Source organism: Pelecanus crispus, chromosome 2, assembly GCF_030463565.1.
Source record: "Pelecanus crispus isolate bPelCri1 chromosome 2, bPelCri1.pri, whole genome shotgun sequence".
Classification (NCBI taxonomy): Eukaryota; Metazoa; Chordata; class Aves; order Pelecaniformes; family Pelecanidae; genus Pelecanus; species Pelecanus crispus.
In genome coordinates this window covers 160098795-160120209 of record NC_134644.1, presented here as the reverse complement: position 1 = coordinate 160120209, position 21415 = coordinate 160098795, and the positions used below count along the sequence as shown (strand labels likewise).

General features: G+C 39.7%; 1 protein-coding gene across 1 annotated transcript in view; it reads left to right on the top strand.

The window, feature by feature from the left end:
* The window catches only part of SAMD12 (sterile alpha motif domain containing 12), a 192590-nt gene that overhangs the window by 26390 nt on the left and 144785 nt on the right, over positions 1–21415 (top strand). Inside the window, 1 exon segment of the mRNA XM_075705077.1 lies at positions 20120–20249. Within this exon segment, the coding sequence (XP_075561192.1) occupies positions 20120–20249 (130 nt within the window).

The window sequence follows — 21415 nt, the reverse complement described above, 5'->3', positions numbered from 1 at the left end:
TGGCAAGCAAATACTGCTTAATCTGAAAAAAAAGTCTGTCTTTTGGATTAAAAAGAAGTGATTGGAGTGTGTGTGTGTTTCATTTTTCCCCTTTTAATTGGTCTTGGACTTCAGAAGCATGTGGCTCTTCACTAGAAGTGAAGTTCTTGCTCTGTGGCTCAGTTTTTCCAACTGTAGAAGAATGATGATAATGATGACAATTAGGACCAGTTAAAACTGTTATTTCAGTAGAACACGGAATAAAATTGCTACGAAAATTTTGTCTTTTGCATGTGTATGTCTGTAAAATTGATTGTCCAAAAGCTCTGCATTGTGTCCCTGAAAACTGGAAAACATTGGCTTGGTCAGGCTGCCCGAGGATAACAAATGCAGCAGCATGTTTGCTGCCTGTTCCTGTTCCTCTCCATGGGACAGGTTCTCCAGCTGTTTTCTGTGGTGGGTAGTGGTGAAGGCCTCCACTGGTGCTTTGTCTGTGTCATGCCTCTGATTCTGATTGGAAGTAGTTGGTGAATGGGGACTAGAGTGTGCATGGTGTTTGGCTCTGAGGCGTGTCTTGTCTCATTTGGGGCCTCCAGGCACTGCAAAAATGCCAACAATAATGACCTCTGAAATCGAGGAGGCTTTTCGGTATGCTTTCATTTCACACTTTGCAAATACTAATTCTTTTTAGCTATCTCTGAATGTGGACTTCAGTCAGAAGTGTTTCTGTTTTATCTTATTCCGCGGTCAGCTGCAGATTGCTGTGTAGCTCATGTGCCACCGCAGGGAGCAGGGAAACAACTCCCAAATGTTACAGCAGACATTTTCTGTGATGCTGTGTATTATCAGTGGGCAAGCAGAAGGTAAGGAGAATGTTGTGTTTAATGAGAGACAGTTCTTCCCTTTCTCTCTTTAATTTTTTTGACCAACTGATTTGTAAGTAGCATGGGGTTTCCTTGGCTGTGATGCCATTAAGTGAAACTTTGATATAGTGATTCAGCCTGGGGATGGCTTTAAGTGCCTGCGTCCTACTTCTAGTACTTCTGTGCTTCTAGTTACGTTGATGGGGTGCTTTTATATTGTCGTTAACCAGTATGGGCATTTGCAGGGTTAGTTCAAAACTGAGAATGATATCCACGTATGACAGACTCTTAAACTAAAAGAAGTGTTTTAAGTTTTGCAATGGGAGAGCAGAGGGAGGGAGGAAGCAGTACAACAGTAAGTTTCTTTGAATTTTGGGGGTATCAATGTGCAGCTGAGGCCTTCAGCAACTTGGAAAAGACAAAGGCTGTTGGTGGTAGTGGCATCAAACATCACAAGTAATTTCCCTTTAAGAGATTAGGGAACGTTAATCCAATTCCTTCAACAAATCCACAGTTTAAGAAGAGAAAAGAGATTACCTTCTGTTTTTTAGGCTATTTACTTATTTTAGCTTTTTAATTGTCTCTTGTTCTGTTCATGGAAACTTGTGACATTTTCCTATTCTCTAAGTATACCAGCTGTCACTTTCAGTCTGCCAGGCCTGTGAGACCCTACAGACCGACACAGCCATCTTCTGCCCACCAGTTCAGTCTTCACTTCACCTGCCAAACTGATCTTGTTACCCCTAGAGCCTGTATCTTTTCTCTTTATCTACCCCCCTGTGGAGAGCAAACTGTTCATTAGAGTCAAAGAGTTAGCTACGACCAGTTAAGACTGATGTAGTATTCAATCTTGCTTCGCAAACTGTTGCCTGAAATGGGAGATGCTGATCCTGGTCCGTGTGGTGCAGTGCTACTAAAGCCCGCCTATGCCTGATTTGGATTGAATAACCAGCAGAATCTGCTTAGGGCTTCCCACCAGTCTGACTGCAAGCATGCAGCGGGAGAAGCTCAACACAGGTTTCAGGAGGCAGCCGTGCCCATCTTACGTCCCACAGCAGCTCACAGATGTGACCCTTCGCCTAGCAACCTCAAGAGCTGCAACAGTAGAAGCAGCTAGAGTGTGCAGCCTGGGCTGCTGGGGAGAGGGAGCAAGGCCACTATTTTGTGTTATAAGAAGCTGTTAACTTGGCCATTTCTTACAACAGAAACATTGCATTTCCCGCCTACCTTGAGGTCACTACACAGCTGCTTGCAGCCATTAACATGGTCTGGAGCATCAATTCTTCCATCTCCCTTACCTCCTAGTTCCTCCCCCACAGATTGTAGTTATTACTGGTAGAGGCTGTTCTCAGAAGATGTACTTGTTAGAATGAATATTTCTAATTTTACCAATGTCTAGGAATAAATATTGCGATGACACATCAAGCTGCACTTCTAGGGTTAAATGTGTCCTTGACATGTATATCTAAAAATAGAAAACCTTAAGCTCTGAACAAGGTAGAGTTACTGCATATCTTGAGGCCTTTTTTCTATCCTGAACATAGAGAATCTCATAAATGGGTATTATGTTCTGCCTATTTTCCTTTTTTTCCTCTTAATGTCTGTAAGCGCATCCATCAGCTACTGATGACTTTGCTGACCTAGACACCCTCTATTTTTTTTTCCTTTTTTTCCTTTCTTTAAACAAAAGCATGACAAAAGAGTCTGTATCTAGTGGTTTTAGAACTGCTATTAATTCATCTTTCATTCAAGGCTGATTGCTCTCAGTCTTAGCAATACACTTTAGATTGCGAAGGAGTTTGTGCATGTGTTTTCATTATGAAAAGGTAGATGTGACTGAACTTCAGCATACCTATGCTGCTAATGCAGTCTTTTATCTAAATAAAGCTTGTGTATAGGTTTGAAGATGTATTTTTAAATAATCAATATCTTTGCTGATTAAATAGACAAACTTTTTCTGGAGATAAAGACTATCACAATTGTATGTTCTCCCTGATATATAAGACTGTCTCAAACTTGCTTCTCTTTTGGTGACTCAGAATTTTTGCTTTTTTTCAGGTTTGTCCTAAAGAACAAATAGCTTAATTGTTAACATTTCAGCATTAGATGGTGATTTGTGAAGTTGATGAAGAAAACTGAGTGTTATTCCATGTACTAAGCTTTCCTGAAACCTTTATTGTTGACTGTAGAAGAAGAATCTGAAGTGCTTGTTAAGGTTCATGCTTATTAAACTGTCACTACTGTTTTCTTTTTTTGTAGGGAGGGCTACTTTATGACTTGCAAACTATAGTTAATAGTAACTGGTGGCAGATTATTTGGGAAAAGTTTTTTTGCCTGAATAATTATCAGCTTTGTTTTCCATAGCTGTTGTTTCATGCTCCCTTGCTCTCTGAAATAATAAGTTAGTACTGGAAGGATTTAATTTTTAAACAGTATTTTTGAAGAGGAGAAAAAAATAAACAACAGTGCCAAATGAAATGCTCAGATCAGGTAGGTGTTTAGCATGTTGATTAAACTCTCAAAGTCAGATGAAATTCAATTAGTTGTATGTGTCCATTAGTACATGTTGTCCCTTGTGCCTTTTGCTGAGAGGAAAACAGTGTAAGATGTTACCCTTTGTTTTTATTTTTCCCCTGTTGACTTTTTCTCCCCTGCCCTGGTTTCCAGGTTCCAAAGGACACAAAAATGCTGATAAAAGCAAAAAAGAATAATAATTGGAAAGGAAGTTGTCTTAGCTTTTGATTCCAGAAAGAGTACTGTAGAATGTAGTCAGGTTATGTAAACAGGCCTGACATTTGGGGGGGATGACATGACACACCCCACCAGAGTGCAGAGGTCATTGTTGATGAAATTCTTATTTAACTTTTTTCTGCATCTTCTTCATCTTCTTCGTCCCATACCCCCCCCCCCCCTTTTTTTTTTTTTTTTTTTAACAAACCTGATTCCCTTCAGGATCTTACAAGACTTCTACCAGGTTGAGAGGGGGCAGGATGGAGTGGAAGTGCAAGCGTGTGTCCTAGCTGAACTGAGCTGAAAATGGAGAACCCCATTTAGTGGTGTATTTCCTGCAGCACGTTTCAGTCCCCAACCCCTACTTTCCCTCATTTCATTGAGTTGACTGCTCGGTTCTTTGACTTCAGTGAGTTGATGATCAATTTATCATCCACCTGAATTATCTCACTCTGGCTTTTATTAGTGATAAGAGTACTCTGTACTAGTTGGTCAAGAGCAACCAGTGAGAACTGTCCCCTTTGGCAGTGTTTCATTGTTAATTTGGCTTATTTTAATCACTTTGCTATGCTGGCAGTAGTTAGGGAGAGTATTGCTTTGCTGCTTTTGCTGCTGAGAGAAAAGTCTGTGGAAGTGCAGTCTAAATAGAGCTAGGGGGAGACTGAATCAGATTAGGAGGAGGAACAGGAGATATCAATCTAAGAGAGTAGTAACCTTAATAACCAAATGGGTTTTGATTTTACACCACTTAACCAGCTTTACCAAATACTTCAGTTTGTCCTAATGTGTAAGAGATGAGAACTGGGTGATCTTACTGTGAAACAGGCGATTGCAAATATTTTTTTTTTTTTCAGAGAAATGTAGCAGCCCTCTGCGTCCAGTGCTATAATTACATGAACAATAGAACGGGGAGCAGTGAAATTATCCATGTTGTAGTCTGGGATATATGACTGAGCTCAAAGAATCAAAAGAAAAAGCCGAGGAAGGCATAGGCTGCAGGGATAGTAGGTGGATGATGGAGATCAGGCAAAGTAGTAGAATATGTGCAGCAAAATGGAATTTGACTGCAGAAGATGAAATGCAGTTCAAAGGAAGAATAATTTCTAGTATGAGTCTGAATATCCCACTGTACGTATAAATCTTAGAATTGAGAAAGAAGTAAAACCAGGAAATTGTTGCTGCTGGATGCAAATACACTAGAAGAATAAAACTGTGCTGACACAAGCAAGTAGGGCTATAAAACAAGGTAGAACTTGAAACTTTCCTACCTATTAGAAAGTTCCTCTCATAATTTTATTAATGGGTATTAATCTGCCACATATATAAACTTATTGACTACAACCTCTCCCTTAGCAAAGCTCATATCAGTTGTTTCTCTTTTAATCCTGTTCTAAATAGACTGACAAGGATTATTGTATAAAACCAGTAAATTGAGTTTCATTGACCTTTGGAATCTGCATGAAATATAAAAATGTAAGTGATGAGCTTTAGATGTGTTATTGATGTTTTAATCAGTGAAGCAACACAATGCAAAAACTGTATGTGAATATTTCTTTTCTACTTTCAAGATTAATTACCACAAGTGGTTCCTATGTTTGTTAGTGAAGGCCTTTAGGACCAGGGAATTTTGACCAATTTGTTAGAAAAGTTATTCTAACTAACTGTTTTTATTCTCTCCAAACATATATATATATATAAAAAAAAAAAATCTAGCTTTTACTGTGTTGCAACACAAATCTTACACAGTAAGTTATTGTGATAGTGCTAGCAAGTACTTTCTGTGTACCATGATAGTTTGGTGCATTTCTACTGTGTATTGTGCCTGGGTTTAGAAGTGATCAAGATGTTAAATAGCATTCCTAAAGGTTATTTCTGATTATACTAGCCAAGGGAATAGCATCGGAACCATTTGTGGATATTGATAATATATTCTTGTCTGTCAGGAAACAGCCTTTTCTTATGTGCATCTGCTAATAATTTTGTGTAGTAAACCAATAAAAGGTTATGGTAGTGTGTTCAAAGAAATAAAACAGCAGTAGGATAAAAGTGAGGAAGAAACCTCTACCTCCATGTAATCTTGTCCGTGAGAATACAGAAAGATACTTCATCTCATGAAGTAAACCTTGAAGCTTTCAGTAATCACGACGTGATTGAATCTCATCTTGGGACAATTCAAAAGTGTTTGACTTCAGTGGAAAACCCTTGTTGACTAAGGCGGTTTTGGAAACGTCCTCATAAACAGCTGGTAATCAAATGTTAATTTATAATTTTAAAATGGTGGTATAATGGCTATGTACAAGGGGCGAGCAGCTCCATGTGGGAAGCTTCAATGACAAAGTGAAATGGGAAGATGGGGGACCTGACTGCTAGAACTGTGCCACTGTGTCTTGGAGCGAGTGGGCTGACTCGTGAGCCGCGAACAGAACAGCTTAAGTGGTGTAGAAGAGACAGCACAGGTGAGAAAGAAAATGTGAAAAGTACTACACATCTGTGAGAGAAAGCTGAATTCCTTAAAAGCTAGGGTACCTGGAAGCCCCATTGAGTGCCTTGCAAAACTGTTTGGGTCTGTCAAAATGCTGCCTGTCAGTAGATGGTGCTCTTTATATCAGCTATTTACTCATGCTGCCTGTGTTTGGCTGTGTTTTCATGTAAAAGGTCTGGTAACATTCTGTAACAGTTCATTTCTCTGAATTCTGATGTCTGGGAGATTAGAAAACGGAGGCTTTTGAGGGACTGCCAAAAAAAAAAAAAAAGAAAAAAGTGTTGACTAAGTTCCTTTGAAATATCTTCCATCTTTGAATTTTTTCAACAACTTCTTTTGCTTGTGAACATGTGTTGTTTTGAACCTGGACAAAGTCAGAATCTTCCAGCATAAAAACCTTGAACAAACATTGTGGATTGGAGAATATATAGCAGACTGATTCAGTTTGGCAGCTGACCTGTAGGACACTGCAATGACGTGGTCTAAAATAAACCTGCAAAGCAGATTTGGCAAGTCGTTTGTGGTTCTGAAGTTTTCTTTTGCATATTAACTTTGCAATTTTACCTGCTGTTTCTGGATAGATAGGAATGAGGTTTTTTTTAAATGTAATGCTTCTTAGAAAGGACTTAAATGAATCAATGCAATTGTGAATTTTACCTGGAGTCATTTATTCATCGGTAGTTGGATGGATATAAAAAGCTGCATAAAAATGAAGATTTCCTTACTAATGTGATTGAAGTATTATTGGACCTGCCTGCATTTTTTATTATTCAGAAAATATGCCAGCTCTTGGCGAAAGAAGTTAAATGTGTTAATTGTGTAAAAATATCACATGCCAAAGGCTGCTGTTGAGACGAAAGCTCTGATCTGGGCAGCAGAACAGCATGGCAGACCTAATGGGAAATTGAGATGCTTGAAGTTACGTGTGTCTTTAAGCCGTGGTCTGTGTGTAGAACATCAGCTACTTAACCAAGAGTTAAATTTTGGCTTGTGAGATGAATTTGTGCCTGGAGTGAATCTTGAGAACTGCCTGCTGTTCACTGCCTGACACTACTGGTCTTTCTGCAAACAGAAACTGAAGGATTAGCGTGCATTTTTCATGTAATCTTAAACTGCAAGCAAATGATCCAAGAAAGAGAAGGGAACCAAGTTCCTTTCAGAAGTGTAATTAAAATATTTCTAGTTGTTATTCAGGGCCAGTTTGTCTTCCCAGCACATTGATTTAGATATCCCTGAGCAGATCTCCCTCCAGAAAGGATATATATTGTATATATCATTATAGCAGATGAATATTCTTTCTCACAATGCTTAATTTGCCTTCTCTCAGCCCTTCTTTCACATTCATCTCCTTATGACCCAAGTTCCTTATATTGAGGTCAGCTGGGAAGAATATTTTTGTTGAAAGTGTTGAAAATCTCAGCTCCACATTTCTAGGGACATCTCACAGCTGCCTTCCCCAGGAAGATATTGCTGGGACACTTTGGACTGGATTTACAATGGTACCTGGAACCAAAGATGCAAATCTTCACTTGACTGGCATTTCTCCCCTGCTTAGCCTGCCTGTGGTGCCTGCTGGGATGTTCCTGGGAAAGTCCCAATGGTTTCCTATGAATGGCCTGATTGTTAGAGCATGGCAACAATATTAATCTCTGCCTCCCTCCCCCCTAATCTGGTCTGCCAAGTCCCATCTATGTGGGCTTTATAGCTCCAAATCTTCAGGTTTTTGAGCAGAGATGGTGCTGCTGACACATCCTTCTGTTTCCTTTTAAAATAAGGACGAGCTTCTAACCTTTCTTTTGCTTTTGAGTTTATTTGCTGCACTACAAGAAGAGATGCTTCCTGTGAGTGAGAAGAGATGTCTCCCTTCGGCCTGGGCTGGCCTTGATGTGAATACAGGACTTGCACTCTGTGGCTTTTTCTGTATCTTCTAGTTGGCTAACTTAGGCTACTTCCTCGCCAGAAGGGGCTGGCCTTCATGAATCTCAGTTTGAGGCTTTTTGCTTTCTCTAATAAAGGGGGTAAAAGAGCATTGTAGTGCTTAAGCTCTTTTTATGAATATAGGACTTCATAGGGATGATAAGAGAATACAGGAATTCCCTTATTAGGGAGAGAGGACTGGTTTCTCAAAAGTAATTAGCAAGAGATTACATTGATGTCAGAAGTGCCCTGCTTGTTTTGAAAAATAACTAGTGTATCTGCCTTATTTGAGTTGAGAAATCCATTATGACCTTCTATGCAGGCATTGCAACGCTATTGCATGAATTGGATGGCTGGGCTAATTTGCCTCTTCTGTCAACATTTGCCTTTTTTTCTCCTGCCTTTGCTGGAAGTGGAAGCACTGTCTTATTGGGAAGTAAGAGGTTGACCTGTCAGCTGAGGCTCAGAGACCTTTTCTTACTCATACTCATGTACATGTCTGGCCTATAAAGTTCTCCTCAAAATGTATTTGGCTCAAGAGCACATAGTTAAGAGTCAACTGGCAAAGATATCTAGAAAACTTTGATTGCCGTTGGGGTATAAAATACCTTGGCTGCTGCACTTGCCTTCTGCATATGAATGAGCCTATCCTTAAAGACTGAAAGTTGGCATGGAAAGGTTATACTACTTCGTACAGTACAAGCCTCTTAATTGGCACATCTGCTGGAAACAAAGGTGCCAGAAATGTGAGTCACTCAGAAGGAGTAAACCTTGTAAGAAAGCAACCTGTAATTATTTAATAGGGATTAAGATCCTTTCAGGATGTTAGATGTCCTCCTTGTACAAATGTACTGTTGTTGAGCTAATGGCGGAATTAACCTCACTACTTGCTAATGCTGAAGTAACAGTTTCTTTTATAGCTCTTCTCATATAGAAATGGTTCACTGTCTGTCTCTTTAACATCAAAAAATGGATTGTACCCTTCACCTCTGACATACAGCAGCTATTAAAAAAAATACACAGCTACTTCTCAAACCCTAGGTTGTGACAGGTCGAGTATCTTCTCAGCAGAGTACTGTAACTAGAAGTGGAAGGATTGAGATGTGGTCTGTGCTGGACAGATTTACTGGTGGAGTTACCCTGACAGAATAAGTCCCAAGAATAAAAAAATTCTGCCAGTATCATTAATGACAACTCCCCCAGAGAAGGGTATGCTGCCTTGGCAAAAGCAATATTATGCCATAGATGTGTTTTTTCTTTAAAAAGCATGTCACCAAAAAGCACATAACCCACACTGACACTGTTAGGTACATGTTTCTGAGATTAGGCTTAGCCTGGATTTGAATAACTTTTTTGTTAGAATATCCTGAACATTTAGAAACATAAGGAAGATGGTTTTTGGTTTTTTTGGGGTTTTTTTAATTTAATTTGTAAGGAGAAGGACTTGGGATTTTAGATATACATTTATGTTTTGTTACTAGTGTTACCTGAAATCTCTGGGAAGAACAGAGTACTGCTCTGTACGACCTCTTTCTTTTTTTTTCTCCCGTTAAATAAAGACCTATTTGTATTATAGTAGTATTCCTAGTAAAGAAAATTATTTTTTATAAGCCTTAGAAAATTCTGCCATGAAGCTACATGTCATAATTTTTAATTGCCACATTTCAGTTCATATCCATGTTAGTATGGATAACGTGAATACGAAACAGGTACATTTAAAACAGTCATGGTCCTGTCTAGTTCTCATTTCAAGGCAGCCTGTTTTGTGATTCTTATTGCTAACTATTGATAACTGAGCTGTTTTTGAAAGAATCCAGTTAAGTGATTGAAGAATTGCATATAAGGCATCACCAAATATATGTGCTTATGAGTCAGAAGCATTCTCATGAGCCACAAAACAAATACAGGCTGACCAACTTCCTTTAACTCTTATTATTGAATTTGAAAGTATAAAAACAAAACTTTGTGCTGTCCTTCAGATCTTTACATTTTTAGCTCTCATATTTTGCTGTTTATTGTTCTGTAATTAAAGAGCATTAAGATTTCAGTTTGATTTTGATATTGATTGATATTATTGATATTTTTGTGCAAATTAAACATTTTTTTCCAGCCTGGTTTAGCCGGTGGATTTTATTGCTGCTACAGGCTGTATTTTAGCTAAATTCTTCTATAGGACCATCTTTAAGTATGTGAGAAATTCCAAGAAAATCAGTGGACCTACTTATACGCCTGGTTTGTATTTATTTTAAAGGAATTCATGATAAGCAGTCTCGGTTTATTTCAGCTGTAGACGTAACTGCCTAAGATGCAACTTGCAGAGGTGCCAGGACTGGTTTAAAAAGAAGTGGGAATGGAGACTCCTTTGTAACTGTTAGTTTTGTAGTATAGGTAGGTTTTGGGTGGTGTTATTTTTTTATTTTTATTTTAATCTAGACCTGGAGAAAATATTTTTGAAAAATACTGAACTTCCTCAAAAGTGGAATTTCAGTAGCTCTGACAGTATTTCTGAGTTCCAGACAAACTGTTGGAAAAAGGGGGGGCTAAATTTCATCACTGTCCTAGTTATTAGATATTCCTGTTTGCTTTCCTACATGTACCTGAATGGATCTGAACTTACAGCTTTCACCAAGATGGGGCACTCTCCTATGCCTACTGCCAGTCTGAACAGAGTATTCTGTGATGAAGACTCATGCCATAAATCTTTGCAGTGGGTGTAGTACTTAGTTGCTAAGACAGACTAAAAGATGAGCTAACCTGCAAGTTATGTGCACCATGTTGAGGGTGGATGTCTCGAATTTTTATTCTTGCTGTAGTGGATGAAGTGCAATAAAGAACATGTGTGTGTAATAAAGTTTAGTTAATTACTTGTTGTAAGTTGCTGTTAATATAGGGCTGTTAATTGAAATGAATTCTGTTTCTTCTTTCACTCAATAGTGGTAATAAGCAAGCTAGAGAAGTTCAAGGAGGAACCTTTTATCTTCATAGCTGCACAAGGCATGCTAGTAGGGCACTTGCTGTGTGAACAGAGATTGTCTGTTCTCCAGGTCTACGCAGGATACAGAGTAGGTTTCTGTTTGTAAAAGCAGGAGGATTTGTCTTTACTTGTGAAGACTGTAGTCTGTGATATAAGGTAGTGATGGTTAGAGCCCAGACTTGAACAGGTTTGAATTATCTCAGGTGGAGAAGGGGAATCAAAGCCACATCAGTGAAGATGTATCAAACAGTTGGTGTATCTTGTGAAGTAGGAGCCCTCCCCCTGACAGAGCAACTCTCCCTCTCTGCGTTTTCTCTGCAAATATCCAAAAGCAAATATTTAATTTTTGGACTGGAAGGAATCTTCTGCACTGAGTGAAATGGATCTTTAGTTTGGCAAGATTAAAAATGCACTGTTTTTAGTTGAAGTGAATTTTAAAACATTACACTCTTTGATTTGGATTTGGCTGTCAAAACCTAAAATTGGTTGTGCTTCTGGTCCAACTTGTGATTTTAATTTAAGCATTGTTGGCCTGTCTGTCCTGGTTGTGGCTTTCAGGATTTTTGATAGCAATTAGAATGATGTCAGGCAAGCTTCTTGACAATGCTGAGGAGTGCTCTGTCTTTTCCTTTCTCATCCTGACACTTCAGTTCTTCACAGTTTGCTGATAGTGCCACTGCCATTTATCTCAACACTGGCATCTGCCAGTCATGATTTGTATTTTCAGAGTGCGATATCTCATGGAAAAAAGAGTACTTTCAGACAAAATGTGTCACTTGATTTATCCTTGCTTGTTGTTTCGATACTGTCTTTATCCCGATCAGGATAATGCTCAGTGGTATTTTTCTGGACAACTTTATCCTTTCCTGTTGATGGTTATACGTGTGACAGCCATAAGAGGGAGTTAACTCCCTCTAACAACTTCTTACTTTCCAGATCAATCTCATTATTTTTCATAATCTGTTGTCCCCCCCCCCCCCCCCCCCCCCCCCCCCCGCAGTCTGTTTGTAGTACACCTAAGCTTGTGGCACCGGTACAGAAGGTACCGGATTTGGTCAGTCCCAGTGTTGCTTGAAAAGCCAGGTAAAACCTCCCTCTTCATTCATTGGTGTTTGAACAAGTGATGGTGCTACACTGATTTGGGACCCTGGCGTAGAAGTTTCTGCTTGTGCAGAGCTGTCTTGAAGCACTGCTGGAGCAGTCCCTTGGTAGGGAGAGCAATGTACAGCAGTCCACTGGAGGCAACAAAAAGAAGCCAGGGGCTGACTTGGCCCTTGGGGTTATGAAAAGGTAAAGAGATTCTGTAACTGAGAGAGATGGGAGGCTGTGGACACCTGCTGCTAATACAGGAGAGGAGGCCCTTGTAAAAGTGGCATTTGTTGCTCTCCTTTTCCTCCAGAAAGTGGGAGGATAGGAATAGCAAGTCTACTTTATAGGACCGTCTCCACTTCTCCCGCAGTTTCCATGGCTTCCCTGCCAGTCTCCAGTCTTTCCCCTACCTGGTCCTTCCTGGAGAGGGCTGACCCAGCCCTGTTCACCTTGTGCTCAGAGCCCTGGTGAACACCTGGTGCTGCTCAGGTGTCCTCATCTCCCTCTATCTCTGTTCTGTCCTCTCTGCAATGATGCCAGAGGACCGTCCACATCTGTTCAGTGGCTGGATTGGAGGGGGGCAGTGATCTCTCTGTGGATCCGGTTTGTGTGTCTCCTTGGACTTCAGGTATGTTTGAACTAGGTTGGAGTCGGTGAGGATGTGGTTTTCCTGGGGCCTTGGGTACCTTGTCTGGACTCCATTTGTGTTCCTGTGGGACACAGCGAGCTGGCTGCACTGAGTTGCTTTTCTTAAAAACCCAATATATTCTGAGAATGTGGATTTAGGTGAACCAGAAGGTATTATAGCTCTACTCCAATCCTTCTGCTGACCAGTGGTGGGAAATAACTCCCTCTTGTGTGTACTTGGAACTGATCTTGTCCTTTGTGGGATCCCATATGTGGACCCTGATGTCAGGCAGCATGGTGGGGCCATGCGCCAGCGGACCGGACCACTGAAGGAGGGAGTGCATGTAGGACAGCGTGCATGGGAGTGATTGGGGAAGGGCTGAGATGTGGGCTGGGTGCTGCTTTTGGTGGCATGCTTTGAGCATCAGGCTGTGTTAATTGATGTGAGGGCCCTGGGAGCCGCACAGCGCCCAAGCCTTGCTCATGGCATCATTATATGACTCTGCCACAGTCAGGGGGTCATAGATCAGGCCAACGAGTTGCATTTTGCCATGTGGAACAAGTAAGTTTGGGACTACAAATGTGAGACACAAGCTTGCAGCTTGGGGAATGCAAGGCACTAGCTGACCACACTTCCAGCACAGTTTCGGAGTCTCGGTAGGTCTCCTGTGTCTCTACAGTTCTACAGACCCTCAGGGGTCCGTACTGGGACCAGTGCTGTTTAATGTCTTCATCAATGACACAGACAGTGGGATCGAGTGCACCCTCAGCAAGTTTGCAGATGACACCAAGCTGAGTGGTGCAACTGACATGCCAGAAGAACAAGATGTCATCCAGAGGGACCTGGACAAGCTGGAGAGGTGGGCCTGTGTGAACCTCATGAGGTTCAACAAGGCCAAGTGCAAGGTCCTGCACCTGGGATGGGGCACTCCCCGGTATCAGTACAGGTTGGGGGATGAAGGGATTGAGAGCAGCCCTGCGGAGAAGGACTTGGGGGTACTGGTGGACGAAAAGCCTGGACATGAGCCGGCAATGTGCACTTGCAGCCCAGAAAGCCAACCGTATCCTGGGCTGCATCAAAAGAAGCGTGGCCAGCAGGTTGAGGGAGGTGATTCTGCCCCTCTGCTCTGGTGAGACCTCACCTGGAGCACTGTGTCCAGCTCTGGGGCCCTCAGCACAAGAAGGACATGGAGCTGCTGGAGCGGGTCCAGAGGAGGGCCACCAAAATGATCCGAGGGCTGGAACACCTCTCCTGCGAGGACAGGATGAGAGAATTGGGGTTGTTCAGCCTGGAGAGCAGAAGGCTGCAGAGAGACCTTATTGTGGCTTTCCAGTACTTAAACAGGGCCTATAGGAAGGATGGGACCAATCTTTTTAGCAAGGCCTGTTGTAACAGGACAAGGAATAATGGTTTTAAACTAAAGAAGAATAGATTTAGACTGGATATAAGGAAGACATTTTTTACAATGAGGGTGGTGAAGCACTGGAACAGGTTGCCCAGAGAGGTGGTAGAGGTCCCATCCCTGGCAACATTCAAGGTCAGGTTGGACGGGGCTCTGAGCAACCTGATCTGGTTAAAGCTGTCCCTGCTCACTGCAGGGGGGTTGGGCTAGATGACCTCTAAAGGTCCCTTCCAACCCAAAGCATTCTGTGTTTCTACAGTTTTCATTCAAAGGGGACATTGTGTGTTGATCAGTCGTAGGTGTAGGACTTGCACGATAGCTGCTGTAGTGTCTCTGTTTTAATCCTTCCTGGGTGGCATTAGGGTCTATGTCCTGGCTAACCCAAAGTTGGCCTTTAAATTGTGCTTTAAACTAAATTGCAATTTTTTTTAAAATATATTTTATTTGCTATGCTCCATACTGATTTTTTGGTTTTCACAGTGATTTAAGTAATAAATTAGAATGTCACTGAATTTCTGATCCAATTAAAGTTTTACACCTTCCCTTTTATGTTGATAAAAGATTGAATGTTTATTACAATATATTCTGTGTTTGGCTTTTTTTTGAAATAAACATATTTCATTTTGTTTGTTGTTTTCATCTCTTCTTAGTATTAAAATTCTCAATAGCACAGATGGGAGCCCACCACAACGGAAGTTTCATTGGTTTTGGGGGTATCTGCTTATTACTGTAATTTTCTTTATTCTTTGCTGGAAAAATCTGTGATTGGCTGGCTATCTGAGAAAGTGTATTTCTAAACCAAAATGTGTCCCTTCCAGATTCTTCAATATTTTAAGATATCATATGTAAACACATTCACAAGCCTGGCTTGTTTCTTCTGTTCTTTCGAGAATGGAAACCAACTTTTATGTTAGTCATTGATTCTGAATTCTCTATAGGCAGTTTAATGTTGGAGCAGTAATGTGGAATATATGAAAATTATTCTTATTTTCTCAGTTTTAGAAATATAACCCAAGCATGTTTAAAAAAAAAAAAAATCATGCTTTTGAAATTCTTACTGGGCATTGCTGCTCTTGCTGCTTCTGGTCATAAACGATGAAGATGATGCTGTTAGTCTTGCTTCCAGAGCAGCCTGAAAGATTTGACAATAACTTAGATAGCTTTTGGAGCTGTGTAGTTTAAGTTCTCCACTACATGTATCTATATCAGGTACACATAAAATTTTATTTTTCTAATCTTTAAATATATATATTATAGTTTGCTTGCAGAAGACTTTATGTTTTGATTTAACAAATATTCCCTTCTCAACTTCATGCATGAAGTGATCCTGTTCCTTTCCTCCCAGTCTCTCTCTCTGATCACAGACATATCAATAGTTTTCTGACACATTTTAATGTTTCCTGCCCCAGCTGACTCTGCATTATTCTAGGGTTGAGAGCCACCCATCTCACTCTCTCTGGCCCTACTAGGTGGCAGTGATGTTATTACTTCTTTCCTTTGCTCTTCCCATACCTCCCTTCACAGCTATTAGCCCCCTTTTCTCTTGAACTGCCTAACTATGTTAACATAATGGCTCAACATTGAGCAGTTGTACTCCATGTCTACTCCATGTCAAGATTTGTGTCTGAAACACAGCTGGCAGAGCTCCACACTGCTGGTCTAATAAATGATGGTGCTTCTCCTTGCAGCCTTGCCTTGCTTATGTCCTTTGACAAACACAGCTGTAACAAAATTGGTCCTGCTTTGTCTTTTTCTAGTTAAATTGTAAACTCTAGAGCAGTCTCTCATGATGTGTGTTGGAGCAGAATCTGCCTTAATGCTTTGAGCAGCACCTCTTTTATCCATCTCTCTTTCATACAAGCATTTTTTAGGCAGGAACTGTAGGGTCTGACTTTGGATAAATTTGAATGTAAATATGCATTGACTTTGCTTATATGTCAGGATCAGTATGTTGGCAAATTGGGTGTTACAAACAGTATCAAGCAGCCTTCTTCCAATAGACCTGCAGCCCTGTTTGACTGAGGACCCTGATCTCCACAATCCCTGGATTTTGTAATCTGAGCATATTTGTTACTGCACAAAATGTTTGGGTTGAAGAAGCTCTTTTAAATAACTTGCCTCATAGTATGTAAAGTAGTTTTAATAATGAGATTGAATCCTCCATCACTCAAAAATACAGAAGCCTTTCTTCTCTGGAGTAAAATACAATAAAGAAATTCTGGTGAATAAATTGACCTTCAAATGTGGCAGGCTTGGTAAACTGCACCTGGAAGGCTGAAGAGATAACTTGTATGTCATTGCTTAGGAAGAGTAGGGCTTGGTTGCTAATGGTATTCTGAATACTGAAATACACTCCCTAGTAGTGTGCAGGCTGTAAGTTTGATTCGGTTTTTATTTATTCTTGAGTTGGTGATTTTAAGTACTGTCTTCTCTGCACCATGGAACAAAGACACCATGAAATTGTGTCATGTATTAAATATGCTATTTTTTTTTCTTCTTGGGAGTAATTTTTACAGTTTGAGATACACATAGCAAAAACTGGGGTTAGGCAATTTAGAAGAAAGGGTTTGATACAAGATCCTGAAGGAACAGGTTTTCCTTCAAATGTACAAGAAAAGATCAGAATACTGAAGACTTTCATTCTCATTAGATCTATATCTGGCACATGAGTTGGCATAGCATTTGGCAGGATTAAAACTATTAAAGTGTTGCCAGCAAAGGGTGATCTTAGGATGAGTTTATGTCAGGAAAATGAAAGGGAAGACTGGACCAAAGATTTTTTTTTTATATATATTATTTTATTTTAATCAGTATGGGCTATTATTTGACTGTGCTGATAAACAGAAAAAAAAGTAAAACATAATAGGTTTTCCACCTGTCTAGATAGTTTATATATAGTTAGTGGCAGGGGACTCATTTGATAGGTATGTTTATGGCAAGGGTAATTTTCCTTAGTTTACTGGGGATATTTTTAGTATAAGATCTAGCTTTAGAGCAGGGAAGAAACTAATAAATGAATTTTGTGGGAGGGAAGCATATTTTTTTAATAGTCTTTCATTTAGAGCATCTGGTTGGAAAATATTTTGGGTATGATATTCCAAAAATGAGAGCAGCAACAATATATTTTTTTATAACCATTGCTTTAAAAACTCTGTATTCCTCTAGCTCATCAAGTTCTTATGAATTAGAAAATTAAACATAATGCTTGATAGTGTCTATGTAAAAATTCCTCTTTGGACTGTTGTTTTAAGTTCATGTCAGACATGTTTCAACCATAATTCTGAGCACTGGACAGTAAAAAATCAGCATGTATGTTTGCTGTGCAGTGATCTGTATATTGCACAGCATAATAGCTACATTTGAAACTGTCTTTCAATTCTACAGGCACAGGGGGAAATGTTAAATTTGTACTGTAATTGCAGATAAACTTGTTCTTCAGATATTTAACATGATGGTGCTTAAACCTTTTAAGAGGAGAATAGTTGCTGAACTGTGAAAAGAGCAACCTCTTAGTTAAAACAAACATTGGCACTACTTGTGTACTTTTAGCTAGGAATAAATAGCTTGTAAATGTATAGCTAGCTATATATATTTGTATACAAATATTTGTAATTTAAGTATTTTTATGATGTACAAGAAAAGCCATTAACAACTTATTTTTCAAGGGCTGACAGACTTTCCTCTAGTCTTCAAAAATTCCAATGCTCAAGAAATATCTTTAAATTTAAGCAATAACTCATATAAAGATACACATTGAAGTCTTGACCCTGTTGTTCGAGATTTCTATGGAATCAGAGAGACTGCTTCTGTTATATTGCTATTTTTACTTGGTTTTTTTCTTCGATGTATTTGTGAAGGACATGCGCTTATATATGCGTGTAATAAAAATCAGCTAACTGATACCATAATATTGGGCTCTTCATCGAAATGCAGTTTCTTCTTTGACTCAAATAGCAGTAATGAGTAGGCTAAAGAAGTTCAAAGAGGAGCCTTTGATCTTCCTAGTTGCATGAGGAACAGGTACTGGGCACTTGCTCTCCATACAGACGTTGCCCCTTCTCCAGACCTATGGGGTGTCCAGAGCAGGTTTCTGTATGTGCAGAAGACCAATGTGCTTCTCACAAAGGATGGTGGTAGAGCAAGCGCTGTCCTGGTTATAGTGCACCGTCAGCACCTCTGGAAGTTTAATTTTTTGTGGACATCACGTCCGTCAGTCAGGCTTCTGTCTGCTGCAGGTTGGTGGGTGGCAACAAAAGATGCAAATAAATTATTTGGGGTGGTTTTGTGCTTTATTGTGATACCTTTAAAAGTGAATGGTGCCTGTTCGTGTGTTTGAGACAGGATTTGTGTTTCTGGCGAGAGTGTTTCTGTTCAAAACAAAAAAGGCTGAGCTAAGGGATGTGCATTGTATTATATATTCAACTATAATTTTCCTGCTGTTTATTTAACTTCTACCCAGGCAATGAAAAAGAGAGAGGGAAAATTGGCTATGGGAAATCCAAGAACTGTTTGCCTGTTGGAATTTTAGCTCTGCCATATTCCCTGGCCCTAACTTAGTATCTTTGCATGATATACTTTATCGACTTAATAGGACATGCAAAGCCCTAGCTTAAAACTGCTTTGGTCCTTTGGGCTTCTAGTAAAGGAACATTTCAGAGCAACTTTGAAAAGGTCTGTCTGACAAAATACATCTGTGTAAATACTGGGATAAACCCTGGCTGGCAATATCGAGGGAATCCACCATGAGTCCTAATGGAGAAGAATGATTGAGATGACATTCCCCTTCACCTCAAATTTGTGCAGAAGAACTTCTCTTGAACCTTCTGCACCACCGAGGAGCTGGAGGACAGGTATTCTGCATGCATGGCATGGGAACAAAGATACTTTGATTTTATCCGTAGACTCAGTTCTTTGACGAACTGATGAAGTAAATGGATACATTGGTGTTCACACCCACTTACATCAACAGTGTCCAATGTTAAACATTTATTGTTGGTAATAACCGCCCATCTATTTCAGATTTTCTTAGTCTCCTGGGCAGACTTTGTTGCAAAAAAAAAAAAAAAAAAAAAGAAATCACTTTGAATATATTTTCTTTTTTTTGTTGTTGTTTTGCCTACTTTGACAAGAGGCTTTAAATCCCTGCACTTCAGGTTGTCTAGAACTCAGCATTTTTATATGGTTAAAAACAAGTGTACATACAAAGGTGAATTGTTTGATTAAATGAAATGTGACTTTATACATATGATAATACAATTGACTTAATTTATGATTGTTTTATGTATAAACCGTTGATCTATTTGTTCAGATTGAATTTTCAGGAAAGTATTGAACAGTGGTCTTATTTATTTATAAAGAAGCGACTGTTTTGAGCAGGAGTCCTACTTATTTCACCTAACGGTGATTGTAGGAGTGTTAAAGGTAAAAAGGAAGCAGAAAAACTAAAACTGCTTGTACATGTCACTCAAACTAGGAACGATGTAAGCTGAAATGCTCAGTGCGAGCCAATATCACCAGCTCTACCTCCACTGGTGTGTAGTCTCCTTTTCCCAGACAGAACCAGTCTTCAAGCTTGTTTGTACTAAAGGGCTTTGTTGCAAGATCTTTTCTAGTTGTAGTTGAGGAACATGCCTGGCCTGAGGATACTCCTGGTCTTCCATGGTTATATCCAAACTGGGACACAAACATACATCCCTCTTGTGAATTCGAAGGCTTCAAAGGCTGCAACTCTTGCCCTTTGGGTGCAGTCAGAGTTGGTCATTCTTCAAACTGTTATTCAAGTAAAACATGGTGCAATATGTTTCTGTGATGCAAGGAACATGTATGCAATACAAAATAATGTTAAAGAACCTTTCACTGTGTGTGATTCCTGCGTGATGTATTTGAATAGCTGCGCCTTGTGTAACATGCTGCTGATTACTGGATATCTGCCAGTCAGAGCAGCTCTTATCTTGCATTTATTATTTTAATATCATATATGGATGTCACAGATTAGTATTTCTGAAACTCATGTGTGGACTAAACATCATTTCTGTTCTTCGTTCTGTGTTTCTAGTCTGGGACTGTGAAGCTGACCAAGCCTGTGGCGTTATGGACCCAGCAGGATGTGTGCAAATGGCTGAAGAAACATTGCCCTAATCAGTATCAAATCTACAGTGAGTCATTCAAACAGCATGACATAACTGGTAAAGTATGCACTATCAGAAATATTTTACTTACTTGAAATCTGGCAAATTGTTTTACTTTGTTGTTAATAGATTTTGACTGTGCACTGAGGGGTTTTTGTTGATTGTATGACTAGAGAGTTGCAAGGTTTAGAGCAGGGGGGAATATATCAGTTTTCATAGGATGTGGTGAGTGATTCCCCCATCTCTCTAAAAGATAAATTTCAGATTATTCACGGTTAATGTAATGAGGAAAGAAGTCAGTCCGTATGTGTGTAAGGGCCACGCCCTGTTCATTCCAAATAAATAAAAAAAACCCCTAAACATTTCTTAATGTCCTGTGGGGAAAAACGTAAATGAGTTTTTTTCATCGAGGTGTTTCACCTTGAGTTCATATTCTTTTTTGCCTTTTTTTTAAAAATTAAACTTAGAGTCTGTAACATGTAGGATGGGAAGCAAGCCCAACTGAGACCCTCCCTAGGTCTGAGGCAGGATAAATACAGCAAGTTCATTTCTGACAGATGTTTGTCTAACTTTGTTCTGGAAAATTTGCAATGGAGGAGATTTTTACGTCTCTCTATTCCAGTATTTTATGGTCCTTAAAGTTGGTATTTTCCTAGTGCCAATCTAAACTACTGTTTCCAGCCAATGAAACTGATTTCTGTCCCAAGTGTAGCTTGAGTGCAAACGATCGTTCTTTCTTGCAGCCTTTCCTTTATTGCATAAGGGGCTTCCTACTTGCACATACTTTCCTTGTCTAGTCTAAAAAATACTTGTTTGTTCTATCATGGTTTGTCCCCCAAATACCCACAGGACCTCCAAACCTTCAACACTTGGTGTCTTGTCTTAGAAGAATGTACTAAAAAGCATCATTGTATTTTATTTTCCTATTTACTTTAGAAGTTGATATTGATTTTGTTGATCTGCTTGACTTGTTAACTCCTACTCAGTTTGCTGTAGTGCTATTTTAGCTGACCATTTTGAACTGACATCAGTTTAGCAGAGTAACTGGGTTAATATAAATATAGATGTAACTTGGTAGTCGAATAGCATTTTTGCTCATATCCCAGGCAGTAACTAATCTGTAAAAAGTTTAATGTGGAACACTAATTTTTTTCTCTGAAGTGGTGGTGTACAAAAGTGGGAACTGGCATTCAGCCATTTAATATCAAGCAGAGGTTTGAGTT